This window comes from Haliotis cracherodii, unplaced genomic scaffold (genome assembly GCF_022045235.1).
Source record: "Haliotis cracherodii isolate W230 unplaced genomic scaffold, xgHalCrac1.p SCAF_4, whole genome shotgun sequence".
Classification (NCBI taxonomy): domain Eukaryota; kingdom Metazoa; phylum Mollusca; class Gastropoda; order Lepetellida; family Haliotidae; genus Haliotis; species Haliotis cracherodii.
In genome coordinates, this window is record NW_027266297.1 from 31142259 (window position 1) to 31159517 (window position 17259).

General features: G+C 41.3%; 1 protein-coding gene across 1 annotated transcript; it reads left to right on the plus strand.

The window, feature by feature from the left end:
- The first annotated feature begins 4303 nt into the window (after nt 1-4303).
- Nucleotides 4304-16792, plus strand: LOC139479807 (multiple epidermal growth factor-like domains protein 6). Its single transcript, XM_071262686.1, has 5 exons — nt 4304-5009; nt 7915-8943; nt 10206-11231; nt 13773-13839; nt 16374-16792. The coding sequence occupies exons 1-5, from the start codon at nt 4310-4312 to the stop codon at nt 16393-16395; spliced, it is 2844 nt and encodes a 947-aa protein (XP_071118787.1). The 5' UTR covers nt 4304-4309; the 3' UTR covers nt 16396-16792.
- Nucleotides 16793-17259: the final 467 nt, after the last annotated feature.

Genomic DNA, 17259 nt, shown 5'->3' on the forward strand with positions numbered 1-17259 from the left:
TTTGAAATATGTATCTAACTAGTTTTGCCACAGTTGCGGTAAATCAATTCCCAATCAGACATTTTGTTCCCAACTCTTGAGACCTACAGTTGGTACCCGGGTAGGGTCGGGTAATAGGGTGTCGGGTACCCGGGTAGTAAATTTGGTCTCGTCCTACCCCTACCTCTGTGACACGCCCAAGGTCTCCAACAGCCGGTAATCTTGAACACTTAAATGTTAAATCTATTGATCTGCATTGTTTGTTTTATTTATACTGATTTTGTTTTGATTTTAGACCAGCATTGAACTTTATCAGCTTTTAGCAATCATTTGCACTTTTGGTAAGAGAATTTCTTTCATTTTATGCCTCATATTAGCCAACAAAAACATCTGCTGTTATGTTGTTCATATGTTTGTTAGTATTCCTGATGCTGTGTGTGTCGGGTGTGTATTAACCTTACTGTGGCTATGGGGGCACAGGTGGCCAAATGGTCTAAGGTGCGGCAGAGTTGCATCCCTTGGCCATTCCAGAAACCTGTGTTCATTGGTTTGAATCCCAGTTTATGTTTCTAGGTTTGTCAGCACCATATCCGTGGCTTTCACCAAAGTGGTAAACATCTGAGACCTGCATCACTTTGAGCTTTCCTTCCACATTAAGCTGACACACCATGATATGTCTGGAATACTGTTCAGAGCGGCATTAAACTCAAGTCACTCACTCATGTGGCTATTGGCTCTGGTCGGTCAATCTGTTAACTGCACACATTTGTCACATATTTGTCTGCACATTCTAGTTTTCAGATTGTTTTTAGAAAACTGCAAAGGGTAGTCAAGATCACTCCGAACACAGAAACAAGTATTCATCAAAAGACTCTACTAGCAGACACAACTTTTTTAGTTAGCAACATCTTATTGAGTGATATCAAACGTTTCAGTTCCTGCAATGAAGCCTTTTTAAAACAAAAGAATTCTTGGCAATATTGCATTGTGTCCACCACGGATATAAATAAATGATTCAGATCCAGGCATGAACTTTACGATATGTACAAAACATTTGTTGTGTGAAATTATTTTCAGCGAGGGCCTGACTTTTTACACAATCTCGACACGGTACATGGTTATATATTTTGAGGTTTTCTATTTCTAGTATTAATTAATACTAATTTTCTCATATAAAATTAAAACGTAATTTGCACAGCAAGTTGACTCATTCTTTGTTCTGAGCAATATGTTCATGTATGATGATGATATTAAGTGTAACTATCCATGTTAGATATTACCTTTTCAGGCTACGGGTACACAAGGTACGACCCATTTGTTGTGACTATTCCTGGCACGGTATTATTTGTATGCATTGGCATTGATGTGCATTGTTGAGCTTGTTCTAGTTGTTTGGGATGGATGTTTATGAGGAAGTCTGATGTTCCTGAGGCAAACGTGCCCACTAGCCTATATCAAAGCCTAGTTTCTACCCTTGCCACACCAAGGCCACTTTTCTTAGCTCGACCCTGGTGCCACCTCGTTTAGACCATGAGTTGTGCCCCTTGTAATGAAAACGCGATATCCAATCAGATCGCTGTTCTTACAACTTCACAAAGATGGCGACTGCCATAGACGATGACCTAGTCGATCAGATACTGAAAACATTCGCGATTACATCCCTGATACAAAAACATAGGCAATGGTTGGGGGTTGAAAAGATGAAAAAGGCATGTCAACAAAGACAGGCAGCTGTAAATCACTTTCATGCGTAGGTGTACCAGTTGTGGATGTTTCTTTGATTGGACTATCAATATGTGCGATAGTCCAATCATATTTAGCACAGGAAAGTGGGTTTGATGTGGCAAGGGTAGAATCAAGACTTTGATAAAAAGGCTAGTGGACTCTCTTGCCTCTGGACGATGATGTTCTGTTTGCTTTCTTTCATCTGCATTTTCTGTTATCCATCCTCTGTTATCCAGGGCATTTTATCTGCATTCTGTTAATTTTACCTTTGACCCATAATGGCCATACCCCATTAGCTTTGTTGTGAGTTTAATTCCAATGACAATACATTACATGTAGCCGTACGTCGAAATGACTCAATTTAATGTCATATGCATCAAAATTGATAATAGATGCAAATACTTATCTGTGCATGATAATGTCCTGTGAGGCTATTTGAATAATTGAATTGCTCAAAATTGTCAACTGTATGTAACATGTCAGTGACATTTCTATTCTGGTAGAACTATACTCAAAGGTCAGCATGTTTGTGCATTGTACCCCCACAATCTAACACTGTGAGTCCCCAGGATTCTAAAATAGACAGATCCAGGTAAATTCCTGGATGATATTGTCAAAGAGTATCTGTTCCTCAGGGGTAGAAACTAACAGTTTTCGTCCACTAGTCCTTATAATGATAACATATAGCAAAACCCCGAAAAATGGCAAATTTCTACTACGGTAGTCCTTATGATATCTTTACCATTGGGCATTTTGTTAAGGACTATAGGACTAGTGCCAATTTCTAACGCTGGTTCCTGGGGTGAAATTGTTCCTTGTAGTATTTTTTCTAGGTGAATTATTCTCATGGAACAGATTTTACTAGGAATATTTTTTCGATGGTACATTTATACTGGAATATGTACCAAATGGAACTAGTTCCTTGGGGAACAAATCATCATTCACAATATCACTTCTTGGTGGGTAACATCTTTAACTGGGGACACATGGTGGCTGAAGTCCTACTCCGCCCTTGTGTGTGAGACCTATAACTTGAAAACTATTAAATAGATTCGTTTCAACTTTGTGAACACTTTTTATATATACTACTCAAAAGAAGTTAAGGATCACCTGATTCTTCCATAATACAATAGTTAATCTCTCATGCCATGACAGATTAACATTACCAATATGAAAGAATTGGGTGATCCTTAACTTCTTTTGAGTAGTATATATAGGAGAGCTGCAGTGTGAACTATCCTGCACGTTACACTTAATATGTTTGACAATAATGAGGTCACTATACCGCACACATTTCGTTACACTTAATATGTTTGACAATAATGAGGTCACTATACCGCACACATTTCGTTACACTTAATATGTATGACAATAATGAGGTCACTATCCTGAACATTTCCTTACACACATAGTTACCTCATTATTGTCATACATGTTATAATGTGTCAGATAAGGATATCAATATGTCTATTGAAAAAACATTGAAATAAAACTTCACACTGCAGCTCTCCTATATATACTACTCAAAAGAAGTTAAGGATCACCCAATTCTTTCATATTGGTAATGTTAATCTGTCATGGCATGAGAGATTAACTATTGTATTATGGAAGAATCAGGTGATCCTTAACTTCTTTTGAGTAGTATATATAAAAAGTGTTCACAAAGTTGAAAAGAATCTATTTAGTAGTTTTCAAGTTATAGGTCTCACACACAAAAATGTTCCAAGAAGGCAAAAGGATAATTCCTTGGTATAACTATATACCCCCACCCCTGTTTGACAATAATGAGGTCACTATCCCGCAGGTTACTCTTATAATGTTTGACAATAATGAGGTCACTATCCTGCAAGTTACACTTAATATGTTTGACAATAATGAGGTCACTATCCTGTACGTCATGTTACACTTAATACGTATGACAATAATGAGGTCTCTATTCTGGCTCTCTATTCTAAACAACAAATAAAACAAACAAACAAACACTATCCCCGCATTTTATGTTATACTTAGTATGTATGGCAATAATGAGATAACTATCCTGCTCGTTACATTATGCTTTACATGTCAATAATGAGGTTACTATCCGGTACACGTTATGTTACACTTAATAAGTATGACAATAATGAGGTCACTTTCCCGCACATGATATGGAATGAAACAAAGATATATTCATTAAAAATTAAAGTACAATCAATCGCAACATAATGATAAGCAGTTCAATAATGTACCTTAATCACATTTTGTATTACTTGTAGGTTCATGTCTTGCCACTCAGTGCAACTATGGACCACAATGTGACCGACCCTGTCCCCCGGGGTGCCAGCCACGCCTCCCCGGAGGCAGGACTCCTGACGCCCCCACACTCCCCACCATTGCAAGTCCATTCTCCCATTCACTTCCCACAACTTCAGCACAAGATGTTCCTGTGAGACGTCACCACCCGGTCACTGGTGCCACAAAAGCTGACCCAGGTCCTATTGCCAGCTTCCAAGAGGCCAAGTCAACTTACCCACCCACCCCTGCTTACCCAATCACTGTCATCCCTCCATGTCATCCTGAAACAGGCGAATGTCTCAATGGCTGTGTCAGGGGAAAACATGGCAGCATGTGCCAGAATGCATGCAGTTCGAACTGTTCAGAACTTGACTGCCTACAGACAGGAGAGTGTGTCAGTGGATGTGTACGTACAGTCTATGGAGAGGACTGCAACTTGCTCTGTAGCAGCAACTGCATGTATCAGGACTGCCACCAGAATGGAACATGTGCCCATGGCTGCATTGATGGTTTTTACGGAGACTCTTGTGACTCAAGATGTGGCAAGAACTGCCTCAATGACCGCTGCAGACAGAATTCCTCAAGAGGAACCTTTTTCTGTCTGGATGGCTGCGTGGAAGGGTGGAGAGGTTTGATGTGTCAACGCAGGTGCCCTGTACATTGTCTCTCCTGTCATCCTGACATTGAAAGAGGATCCTGTTCCTCCTGTGAGCAAGGCTGGAGTGGCATCAACTGCAAGATACCCATCGTCAACCACTGTAAGGCTCCAAAGGAGGAAGAGAAGTGTACCTCTGGTTGCCATGATGGATTCCACGGTCTGACCTGTCAACTCAAGTGTCCAGACTTCTGTCTGCGATGTGAGCAGGATGGTGATGAATGCACGATGTGTCATCCTGGGAGATACGGTTCAAGATGTGACAAATTCTGCAAAGACTGTCAGCAAGCGCTGTGTCAGATTGACACTGGGGAATGTGTTCATGAAGCCAAGCAAGAGGAGTCAGATGTATGCCATCAACATGCATATATGCTTGGTAAGTACATGTTAAATCAATCTAATTAAAATCAGATCTTAGTTCCTGCTACCGCTAAACAAAGATCTGAAGACATCCCATTAGGGGTCACGTCAGAACGACCTTTCATCTGACCAATCAGTGTGTCGCTTACCAGATTATGAAAGTGACAGTCGGAATGTGATTTCTAATCATGCAATCTTGAAAACTATAACATGGGGTATTCCGGTTTAACGACTGACTCCTTACAATCTAGACCATCTATTAGCCATTACAGAATGTTTTTTGTTCAGGTTTCAAATTTGTAATCGAGAATTTGTCAAAATATGTTTCGAAGCGTAGTCTCCAATTTGAAATTTGTGCCGTAAAGCACGAGAAAGCTGCCTTCTGATTGGTCATTCCATTGGTCGGTCAAAGTTCGCGCAAGGTCGGTCTGACGTGACCAGTAATGGGATGTCCTCAGATCTTTGTTTAGCGGTAGCGAGAAATTAGATCTGATTTTAATGAGATTGATGTTAAATGGATGAAAAAGGATTCAGCCAGTATCCACTGTCAAACCATTATGATGACGTCCAACTATAATTGTTGTTGCAGTTGATTCTGAGCCAGGGCCCAACTGCGCAAAACGATCTTAACGCTAAGACTATTATAAGCTTATGTTAAAGCATGGGAGTTAACATCATCTTAGGGCTAAAATCTCTTGTGCAAGTGAGCCCTGGTATTCACTGGACATTCAGGTCATTCTAGTCATTCTAGTGACCTGCAGAGTCATGCTTTAAAAGATATTGAGAAATTATATATCTACCGTTTGTCTGAGAAATCATTTGAAACTGTCAATTCAGGAAGTAGAATCAAGTCACCCCTTCTCAGTGTAGCAGCGGGCGTGGAGTCATCCCACAGATGACATCCTTACCTTGTCAGCTTGCTTCTGTTGACGGGGGAGAATGTAGCATGAGCTTGCTGACAGGGTTAACCTCTTTGGTCATGTGGACAAGGCGTCCAACCTCGGATCAGAAGGTCGTGGTTCGAATCCCATCACAGGACTCGGAAATTTTATGGCTGCTACATTGGTGCCCAACGTGGGGCTGAGCACGTTCATATTAAATTTGAGCAAAATAAGCCTCAGTACCCTACTATGCGGCCCGGGACGTGCCTTCTGTTGACGGGGGAGTATGTAGCAGAGGGCTTTGAGTCATCCCACAGATGACATCCTCACCTTGTCAGCTTGCTGACGGGGTTAACCTCTTTGGTCATGTGGACAAGGCGTCCGACCTTGGATCAGGTCCGTTGTTCGAATCCCATCACGGGACTCGGAAATTTTATGGCCGCTACATCAGCTCAAAGATTTTACTTCTGGAGGGAAGAGATTCGTAGGATTTCTAGATTACAGAGTTGACCATAAAATTATCTGTATTATATTTTATGTTGGGAATTAGACCGTTCACTACGTTAACAGATCGTTATTATAACAGAAACAAACGTATGTTTTCCATGTATATCTAAAATGATATTATTTGTTATTAATTGTCTGGTGAATTAAACAATTTAAATTGAAATAATTCATAATTCATCATATTATGAATACGTAACAACTTGTAATATGTGTGAAAAGTCGTACTAAAATACGCTATTTGAAGGGGGCGTGGCCTAAATGTAAATGTCCGATTGGGATTTAAAATTTTCCAGACCCCTGGTTGGGATCTAGGTATTCGGCATGGAAATTAAGCATGGATCTCAAGGTGAACTTCATCCTAATGCTAAGGATGAAAGGTTCAGGCTTAAAAAAATTAAATATGTTCTTAGGCAATGACTTTTTGGCCTCCCAATATAAATGTATTCCTTTATGAGTAAAATACTGGAATACTGTATTTGACTAGCTTTGGACTTGGAATATTTGAGGATGTTTTTAGTTTTTTAAAAATGGAAATCAAAACGAAATGTGTGGCAAACTTTATGATGATGCGGGTGGCGCCTGAGAACCAAGATTATTATGTTTTTTAGCCTTAAGTAGTCCCCAGATTCAAATACTACAACAGCCAACTTCAAGGAACCCAGGGTACTCTGCAATGTCTGACACTTGTATTGAAATGACTTCTATAACTCTGTCTAAACCAAACTCTGAGAGACATTTTAGGTTGTTCAAGACTGCCACCTGCCGAGACTGATCTGAGCAAGGATTATGTCCCACAGTGATGGTCATAAAATTAACATATACTGGTGGCCATGGTAACAAATGTAAGCAGTGTTCCCGCTGGCTTTTGAAACTGCCAGTCCTTGTGGACTGTCAACTCAAAAAATTACCAGTCCCCTCTAATTTTTGCAAGTCCCAACTTTCAACAAATAATAAAAAGTATGAAAATTATTTCGTTTTAATTCTTTGATCATCATGTTCAGTGCAAAGATGTCATCTCTGAAGTAACTTAATTAGATCTAAATGTCATTCACACAAATTTCTCTCTTTTTGTAATATTTTGAGACAAATTTGCTAAAGAGTGGTAACAGACAAGCTGACTTTGTTCGAAAAATGTACTTATAAGAATATCACCGATGTTTAGTTCAACAACCAAGATTTATCAGGTACTTTATTTGCCGGTCCACGGGGACTGGCAGTCACATCATGACATGAATCACCGGTCCACGCCTAAGTTTACCGGTAAAAAACTGGTAATTTGAAAACGGGAATGCTGTGTAAGTTTATCAAATGACTGGAGATATCTGTGGTTTACTAAATTCAGTTTATAGCCATGGTGTATGAAAACATAGTAAAGAGGTAGAAAGTTAGTAAGCATGGAAAGCTAGCCAAATTTGATAAAAAAACAAAACAAAACATAATCACATGATTATGATTAACCTTACTCTAGATAAGTAGATCTTTTCATGTTTTTGGTTGTGTCAATAAAATACATGCCTTCCATTGATTGTTTAGATTTCAACTCTTCCCACTGTGCCAAGCATCACAGACAAAAACGACATATTGTTGAGTGCAGAGTCCATTGCCAGTCCAGTTCATGTTCTTTGTGCGACCTTGGCTGGTTTGGTGAGAGGTGCACGGAGTTCTGTCCCCAGAACTGCCACAATGGTTGCAACAAGACAGGAGCCTGTGATGGATGCCGGCCAAACTATTATGGAGACAAATGTGCCCTGGGGTGCCCCCTGAACTGTAGAGACAGCAGCCCTGGTGAGGTTGTATGTGAGCAACAACTGGGACACTGTATGGCTGGATGTCACACTGGTTGGTATGGAGACCTGTGTAACATGACCTGCCCTCTCAACTGTAAAAGAAACATTTGTAGTCAACATGATGGCAAATGTACAAATGGTTGCAAGCGAGGTTGGAAGTGGAACAGTCATCTGAACATGTGCTTACCGGTACCGATGTCCTTCACCTTATTAAAGAATGTCCAACCCAAACATCAACCTTCTTCCTGCAGAGATCAGACTTATGGGGAGAGATGTGAAATAACCTGTTCCACATTATGCATTAATAATTCATCCTGCAAATTCAATTCAGAAAGAAACAGTCCTGTCTGTTCGTTGGGATGTGTGGAAGGCTTTTTTGGTCCATATTGTCAAAACCGGTGTCCAGCTGCTTGTCGGGCATGTTCTGATAAATCTGTCTGCTCCAGCTGCAAGTCTGGATTTTATGGAACATCATGTTTGGAAACTTGTAGCTCTAACTGCAAAGGATGCTGGTGTTATAAGAATGGCACCTGTGCCAAAGGCTGTACTGAAGGATATCATGGGCAGACCTGTGAGATTCCATGTGTAGCAAATTGTCAGAGCTGTGACCAGATGTCAGGAAGGTGTTTGACCTGCAGATCTGGGTGGTGTGGGCTGAACTGTGACCAGTTTTGTGGTGGATGTAAACTGGGCATCTGTGGTGAAGATGGACAGTGTCCTCTGGGCTGTAATCCAGGTTATGGAGGCATAAAGTGCAACGAATCCTTGTATGAAAGTAAGTTCGACTTAAGGGACAGACTATTTGATGTTCTGTTGGGGCCTCGGGCCTGTTTTCACAAAGCGATCATAGCGGCACAATTGTTGTAACTACCATAGTTGAACATGGACGTTCAACAGTCGCAGTGCTAAGATTGCTTTGTGAAATGTGGTCCTGGGCCCACTTGGACAAAGCAATCTTGGCGCTACAACTATTGTAAGCCTATGTTAAAGTGACGATCATCTTAGTGCTAAGATCGCTTTGTGAAATCGGGTCCTGGAACTACATTATTATACTGTTTCTGCTTCAATATATACAAGAGTTTTTCTCTGAAAGGATAAGCCGAGCAACTTTCTTTTTCACAACACGTTTTTTTGCAGGATACCCAGCATATCCAGTAACAATGTCATGTGGTCTTTGTAAAGCCTGATATTTATTGTGTTTTAGTATGTCCAGAATAGCCAATAGTCAGTCCAAAAGGTCCTGACACATTCTCATTTGTTTTGTTTGTTTGTTGTTTAACGCTGCACTCAGCAATATTCCAGCTATATGATGGCGGTCTTTAAATAATCGAGTCTAGACCAGACAATCCAGTAATTGACATCAAGAGCCTCGATCCACACAATTGAGATTGATGACATGCGTCAACCAAGTCAGCGAGTCTGACCACCCGATCCCTTAAGTCGCTTCTTACGACAAGCATATAGTCACCTTTTACGGACCTATTTAAGACCTATTCTACCCCGGATCTTCATGGGTCTGACACATTCTCATATGCACTTGGATGGTCTTCTCAATAACAGAACTATGTGGGGCTTGAAGTTTTGGGTCAAATCTCATGGTACTTGGTTCTTTATTTTCTCGGCGACATTGATCATGCAAATACTGATTCTTTTCACTGAGAACAAACAATCCGGTATTTCTCCACATGTTGAGGCATCCTTTGGGTGCACAGAAAATTCTTTGATCTTCTTGCTTCATGTTACTGTTTTTCGGGCAAGTACTGAGAAAATGGGGATTTTTACTCTGCAACCAAAAATTAGAAAGATGTGGCCTTGTTAACATCTTTTTTGCTTTTAACTAAAATTTCTTGAAATGCTGTGGGGGTGAGTGACATAGAAGGATGTTTAAGTCAGTTAATTTACATGACTGAACTTTGCTTTTGTAAATTTTATGTTGAACATGTTAAGAATGCAGCAACTGTGGTAACGAACAATGTCTACAAGTATACTTAGAATAAGTAAATGTATAAGAATTGTTGATTAACTATATAATTTCAGATGAACAGCCATGCTTCAAATTCAAGAATGCACAAAAACGAAAGAAAAGACATGCTTGCCAATACGGATGCCTGACTAGTGAATGTACAAAATGTCTTGACGGTTTCTACGGTGACATCTGTAACGAGCGGTGTCCGATCAATTGTGAGAGTACCTGTACGAAAACCAGTGGGGAGTGTGATCATTCCTGTAAGAGAAACTGGGGGCCAATTTGTGAACGTAAGTGTCCATTGAACTGTCAAGAAGGATGTGACAAGTCATCAGGACACTGCTATGGTGGATGTAAGAGTGGATGGTATGGACAGAACTGTAGCCAGAAGTGTCCTGTTAACTGCTTCTCAAACATCTGTAACCAAGATACAGGCAAATGCATGCAGGGTTGCACCAATGGTTGGCAGGGGCCTCTGTGCAATATGCCATGTTCTGAGGGATGTGTAAATCAAACCTGTTTTCAAGATGGAACATGTAAACATGGTTGTTATTCAAACTACACTGGGGCTTTTGGAAAATGTTCTATTCCATGCATGGAGAAATGTATAGGTAATAAATGTACCATATCGAAACCGTTGCGTGCATACATCTGTACCCATGGTTGCGAAGATGGGTTTGCAGGACCTTCCTGCAATTTGAAATGTTCTAGAAATTGTGTTACATGTGAACAGTTTAATGTGTCAAGGTGCAAGGATTGTTCCTGCGTCTCCTACGGCTCTGAATGCCAGTACCGTTGCAGTGAGACATGCAGCAACTCTTCCTGCCCAGTGTGTGACAAGCAGGGATCTTGTCTGCATGGCTGTGCTGATGGGACCTGGGGTCAGCAGTGCAAAAAGAGATGTAGCAGCAACTGTATTGCTTGTCTTGGAGGGAAGGAAGAATGTACAAGATGCCAGAATGGACTCTATGGAAGGAAGTGCAATAAGAAGTGCAGTGGCTGTCAGGATGGGGACTGTGATCAGAATGGGAAGTGTATCAGTGGCTGTGTGCGTGGCTTCAAGGGGCCAGCGTGTGACATTGTCAAGCATGTGTCAGGTAAGTTGTAATGGGAAGTGTATCAATGGCTGTGTGCATGGCTTCAAGGGGCCAGCGTGTGACATTGTCAAGCATGTGTCAGGTAAGCTGTAATGGGAAGTGTATCAGTGGCTGTGTGCGTGGCTTCAAGGGGCCAGCGTGTGACATTGTCAAGCATGTGTCAGGTAAGCTGTAATGGGAAGTGTATCAGTGGCTGTGTGCGTGGCTTCAAGGGGCCAGCGTGTGACATTAAAAAATTGTCAAGCATGTGTCAGGTAAGCTAGTGGGAAGTGTATCAGTGGCTGTGTGCATGGCTTCAAGGGGCCAGCGTGTGACATTATCAAGCATGTGTCAGGTAAGCTGTATTGGGAAGTGTATCAGTGGCTGTGTGCGTGGCTTCAAGGGGCCAGCGTGTGACATTGTCAAGCATGTGTCAGGTAAGCTGTATTGGGAAGTGTATCAGTGGCTGTGTGCGTGGCTTCAAGGGGCCAGCGTGTGACATTGTCAAGAATGTGTCAGGTAAGCTGTATTGGGAAGTGTATCAGTGGCTGTGTGTGTGGCTTCCAGGGGCCAGGGTGTGACATTGTCAAGAATGTGTCAGGTAAGCTAGTGGGAAGTGTATCAGTGGCTGTGTGCGTATAGCTTCAAGGGGCCAGCGTGTGACATTGTCAAGCATGTGTCAGGTAAGCTAGTGGGAAGTGTATCAGTGGCTGTGTGCATGGCTTCAAGGGGCCAGGGTGTGACATTGTCAAGCATGTGTCAGGTAAGCTGTATTGGGAAGTGTATCAGTGGCTGTGTGCATGGCTTCAAGGGACCAGCGTGTGACATCGTCAAGCATGTGTCAGGTAAGCTGTAATGGGAAGTGTATCAGTGGCTGTGTGCATGGATTAAAGGGGCCAGCGTGTGACATTGTCAAGCATGTGTCAGGTAAGATGTTATGGGAAGTGTATCAGTGGCTGTGTGCGTGGCTTCGAGGGGCCAGCGTGTGACATCGTCAAGCATGTGTCAGGTAAGCTAGTGGGAAGTGTATCAGTGGCTGTGTGCGTGGCTTCAAGGGGCCAGCGTGTGACATTGTCAAGCATGTGTCAGGTAAGCTGTAATGGGAAGTGTATCAGTGGCTGTGTGCGTGGCTTCAAGGGGCCAGCGTGTGACATTGTCAAGCATGTGTCAGGTAAGCTAGTGGGAAGTGTATCAGTGGCTGTGTGCGTGGCTTCAAGGGGCCAGCGTGTGACATTGTCAAGCATGTGTCAGGTAAGCTAGTGGGAAGTGTATCAGTGGCTGTGTGCGTGGCTTCATGGGGCCAGCGTGTGACATCGTCAAGCATGTGTCAGGTAAGCTAGTGGGAAGTGTATCAGTGGCTGTGTGCGTGGCTTCAAGGGGCCAGCGTGTGACATTGTCAAGCATGTGTCAGGTAAGCTAGTGGGAAGTGTATCAGTGGCTATGTGCGTGGCTTCAAGGGGCCAGCGTGTGACATTGTCAAGCATGTGTCAGGTAAGCTAGTGGGAAGTGTATCAGTGGCTGTGTGCGTGGCTTCAAGGGGCCAGGGTGTGACATCGTCAAGCATGTGTCAGGTAAGCTAGTGGGAAGTGTATCAGTGGCTGTGTGGGTGGCTTCAAGGGGCCAGCGTGTGACATTGTCAGGCATGTGTCAGGTAAGCTAGTGGGAAGTGTATCAGTGGCTGTGTGCGTATAGCTTCAAGGCTGGACAAAGGCTGCTAGTTTTCTAAAATGTGCAACAATTGGGATACAAGTAGAAAATGTTAATATGGTTTAGATTTATGTGTAGGATAAAGCACGTCCAAAGGTTTTCCTGATATTTAAAACCTGCGTTAGGGATAAAACAGAGGGGCCTCAAGGAAAAAGAAACTTAAAACAATATCAATATTTTTATGTTTCAAACATACTTTCCATGAATCTCAGGAAACCGGCATAAAATATCTGTTGCTGGCGTACAGTACTTGAAAAATACATTCTTAAAAGTATGGTGATTAATCAGTGCCTCTGTTTCCTAGTGGTACACTCACAGGGCCATAGATAAGAAAGTTGTGTGAAAGGCAGTATTGATTATATTTGTAACAACATAACAGTGATCAGGTAAGCTGTAATGGGAAGTGTATCAGTGGCTGTGTGCGTGGCTTCAAGGGACCAGCGAGTGTCGTAAACATATTAAGATATGAACACTCTGATAATGTTCCATTTATTACCGGAGATGTGTACATACAGAGACAAATGTTAGTGTTTTACTATAAGGACAGCAAGTCATAACAGCAGCGAAACCACAATTTGTCGAATGGCATCAACAATCTTCAGCTATGATGTCATTTCTAGTGTGACATTATTCTGCCCTCACGTCACGATAAGATTTGAATGACATCAACAATGCCGTCCAGATGACGGAAACAATACACTGTTGTCTCGTGACGTGATATGACCCTTGGGCACATATGATTTTTATAAACCCTTATGTTTTTCCCCTCGTAGGGAATAAAGGATGTATTATGAAGTATGTTTGTGCAACACTTTTCAGATTAATTTGTATTAATATTCATTTCTTCACTTACAGAATGGACAGCAGGCAAGGTTGTTTTCGCAATTATTGTTCTCGCCGCAGCAGTAATATATTTCTCCTTGTAAGTATGAGATGTTGAACTGTTTCGCTTTGAAGGTCATTTGTGCTTATTGTCTTCAAAAAGTTAAGGCCACACAATATTAATCATATGTTTCTCGGATTTATTCCAGCTTGGCCAATCAAGGTCGTTATTTATTTATTTATTTATTTATTTTTTTATTTTTTTATTTATTTGCTTCTTATTAAGGGTAGCTGGCCAGTAAAATGCAAACTGAAAAAATGTGTGGCCTTAACCTGGGCAAGAGTAGTTTGTTAGTACGAGACTTGTAAAAATCGAAAGATTTCTCCCCAAAACTAGCTATTTACATAAGGCACCAGACCAAAATGACCTGCAGACCAGTTGGATTTGACCAATGGTGTCTACACTTGTAAATGGATGCTAGGCTCATTCACAACCAAATGTTTTCCCATAGACTTCTACAGTTACGTTATATTTTTTAACAAAATAACTAAGCATTCAACAGCTATTACCTGTACGTGTGTGCACAGTTTGGCCTTAGAGCAAAACAAACAAAAATTACTGGCTTAGCCAGCTCCTTTTCCGAGTACAGGAAGCTAGACACACCACCCCAAGTTTCGCACCAAATGTCACCTACTTGAAAATAGCTGCGGTCACATTCAGCATAAGTCATCATGTTGAAAAAGACAGTACTAAATATAGAAAAACATGGCCAGTTTTAATAACTGGATGGATGTACATTTTAAAGACATAAAATCTTTCAGAATATCCTCCAATCACAGCCTGCAGATATCTCTCGATCTGCACAGAAGGCTCCCTACCAAAACTCCCTACGAAAACTGCACTGTCCAAACTGGTTCTGATTTGGTGTAATAGAACCTGCCCCATCTTCCCGAGCCAAGTAAGTTAACTGACTATAAAAGTCCAGTTTCCATCCTTGCTGAACTAGACTGGTATAATGGAGTTACATTTTGGCTGGACTAACGTGTCTATGCAAAGTCCAATCAAAATCTCGCACTGAAATCGAAATCCGGTTCGTCATGCAGATTTCAGTCGACTGCAGCATTTGCAAAGCTTGTGCACCGCCAACTTGTAGTCAACAAATATTTTCTAAATCTTTTCATGTTTTTAATCAAGGTGCTCACATGATTTGATGCACTTTACGATTTAAGACTCGTTTTATCACAATATAGATCTTGATTATCAATCAGATCGTCTTGACTGGGCGCCACCTTTTTGTTTGAAATAAATGCAAGTGATACGAAAGGTTGAATCTAATTGGTTAGTAGGAGACGCATAGAAAGGACATAACCACTGGTGGCGCTATGATCGAGCCCTGGAATTCCAGCCTAGTTTGGCAAGGGTGGAAACTTGACTTTTAAAGTCAGTTAACTCCTTGCTTCGGGAAGATGAACCTGCCTAGCAGTCATGGCTGCCCGCCAGTCACAGCTCCCCACTGTGATAGGCACCAAGTTGACCTAGACTGACCATTCTGTTTAAAAACAAGTGATGACTTTCATGACACCTACTACTCTTTCCCCAGCTAATTTATGTTCTTTGTCAATTTGAATTTCTAATTTATTTCAACTATCATGTGATTAGCATGATTAGTATAGCAGGAACACAAGAGGGAAGAGAGTGCTTTTCTGTTAGTCTGGATTCTCGAACCAATCTGATTAAACGAACAATATGTAAACTAATATAAGTGCGAAACAGTAAGTTGTGAAACTTTTCACATTTCACTATGATGGCATTTCCAAAAGTATGCAAAAAATATAAATGTCCTTACATTTATGGTTTGAGACAAATTTCAAGATTCTTGTAATGGCCGCGTCCCCAATGTTGGCAGCCTTTTAGCAGTATACTTTACTCAGAGACAATATTTATGGTCCTACTAGGAGTGAGGGGCGGTCAGGTAGCCTGGTGGTTAAAGCGTTCACTCGTCACGCCGAAGACCGGGTTCAATTCCCGACCTGGGTACAATGTGTGAAGCCCATTTCTGGTGTCCCCCGCCATCATATTGCTGGAATATTGCTAAAAGCGGCGTAAAACCATACTCACTCACAAACAAACAAACAAACAAACAAACAAACAAACAAACAAACAAACATACTCACTCACTCACTCACTCACTCACTCACTCACTCACTCACTCACTCACTCACTCACTCACTCACTCACTCACTCACTCACTCACTCACTCACTCACTCACTCACTCACTCACTCACTCACTCACTCACTCACTCACTCACTCACTAGGAGTGATGTATGAATGATTGTCCTCCAGACTGATATAGTATTCAAGCATTGGTTGCTGGGTCCTATTCTAACCTGGAATCCCCATGGAGCCTGACATCCCAAATATGTCATGTCTGCTAAAACAAGTGAGTGAGTGAGTGAGTATGGTTTAATGCAGCATTTAGCAATGTTACGGCAGGGGACACCAGAAATGGGCTTCACACATTGTACCCATGTAGGGAATCGAACTATGGACGAGCGAATGCTTTAACCACTAGGCTATCCCACCACACCTGCTAAAACAAGTGTTATAGTGAAGTAACTTTTCTATTTTCAGTTTGTTTTACCAAGCTTACTAAGCTAAAAAAGCTAACTGAGCCAGGTGTTTTTAATGACGCATTGATGGAACAAAGACAAAGACCAGCTTCAGGCCGAATTCCATCGCAGCTATGTACTTGATTGGATGGGCAACAAAACACCCAAGTCTTGGACCTATGCATACTCTTGTATCTATCACATGAAAAGGAAAGGGTCTCATACAGCATTAAGTTTCATTAGTGCGACCAACTGGAATTAATTGATTGGTTTGATGAAATGACTTCAGGTAAATGGTTTGTTAGCCTTTCTTTGCTCATGACAAAAGAATTGTGTTCATAAATATTTTCCATGTCATTTCTGTATTATGTAACTCTAACCACAGTTACCACACTATTTTCATATGTTGACATTCAAATTATTCCAAGTGTTCATGTTTTACAGTGCTTCTTTTTATTGACTCATGAAGAAGGATATTGATTAATTTTTACACCTGTTTTAATTGTTAATCATTCTTATTTAACCGTCTCACTTTTAACTGCCAGTATGTCTAAAACAGATCCTTGTTTATGTGCTTTTTTTGAATGTTTTTAATTCAGCTCCGCTTTCACCAAGCCTTCTCAACCAGAAATGAAATGAATCCAAATTGTGTTGAGTTCTGCTCACATGACTATCACATGACTATCACATGACCATCACATGAAAGATGACTATCACATGACACAGTCTGGTTGCAGGCATGTGTGTCACCTAGGGCCCCATTCCACAAAGCGATCTTTGCCCTAAGATGATCATAACTCCCATACTTTAACATAGGCCAAAGACAATCGAAGTGTTAAGATTGCTTTGTTTGTTTGTTTGTTGTTGAACTCCAGCTATATGATGGTAGTCTGTACATAATCCAATCT

What these genes read in the sequence shown, in the direction of transcription:
- LOC139479807 (XM_071262686.1), top strand. Translation starts at nt 4,310, where the DNA reads ATGTGCCAGAATGCATGCAGTTCGAACTGTTCAGAACTTGACTGCCTA. An exon ending in CATTGTCAAGCATGTGTCAG is followed by an intron (nt 11,232 to 13,772) that starts GTAAGTTGTAAT and finishes CTTCACTTACAG; the next exon opens with AATGGACAGCAGGCAAGGTT. An exon ending in GCAGTAATATATTTCTCCTT is followed by an intron (nt 13,840 to 16,373) that starts GTAAGTATGAGA and finishes TTCTATTTTCAG; the next exon opens with TTTGTTTTACCAAGCTTACT.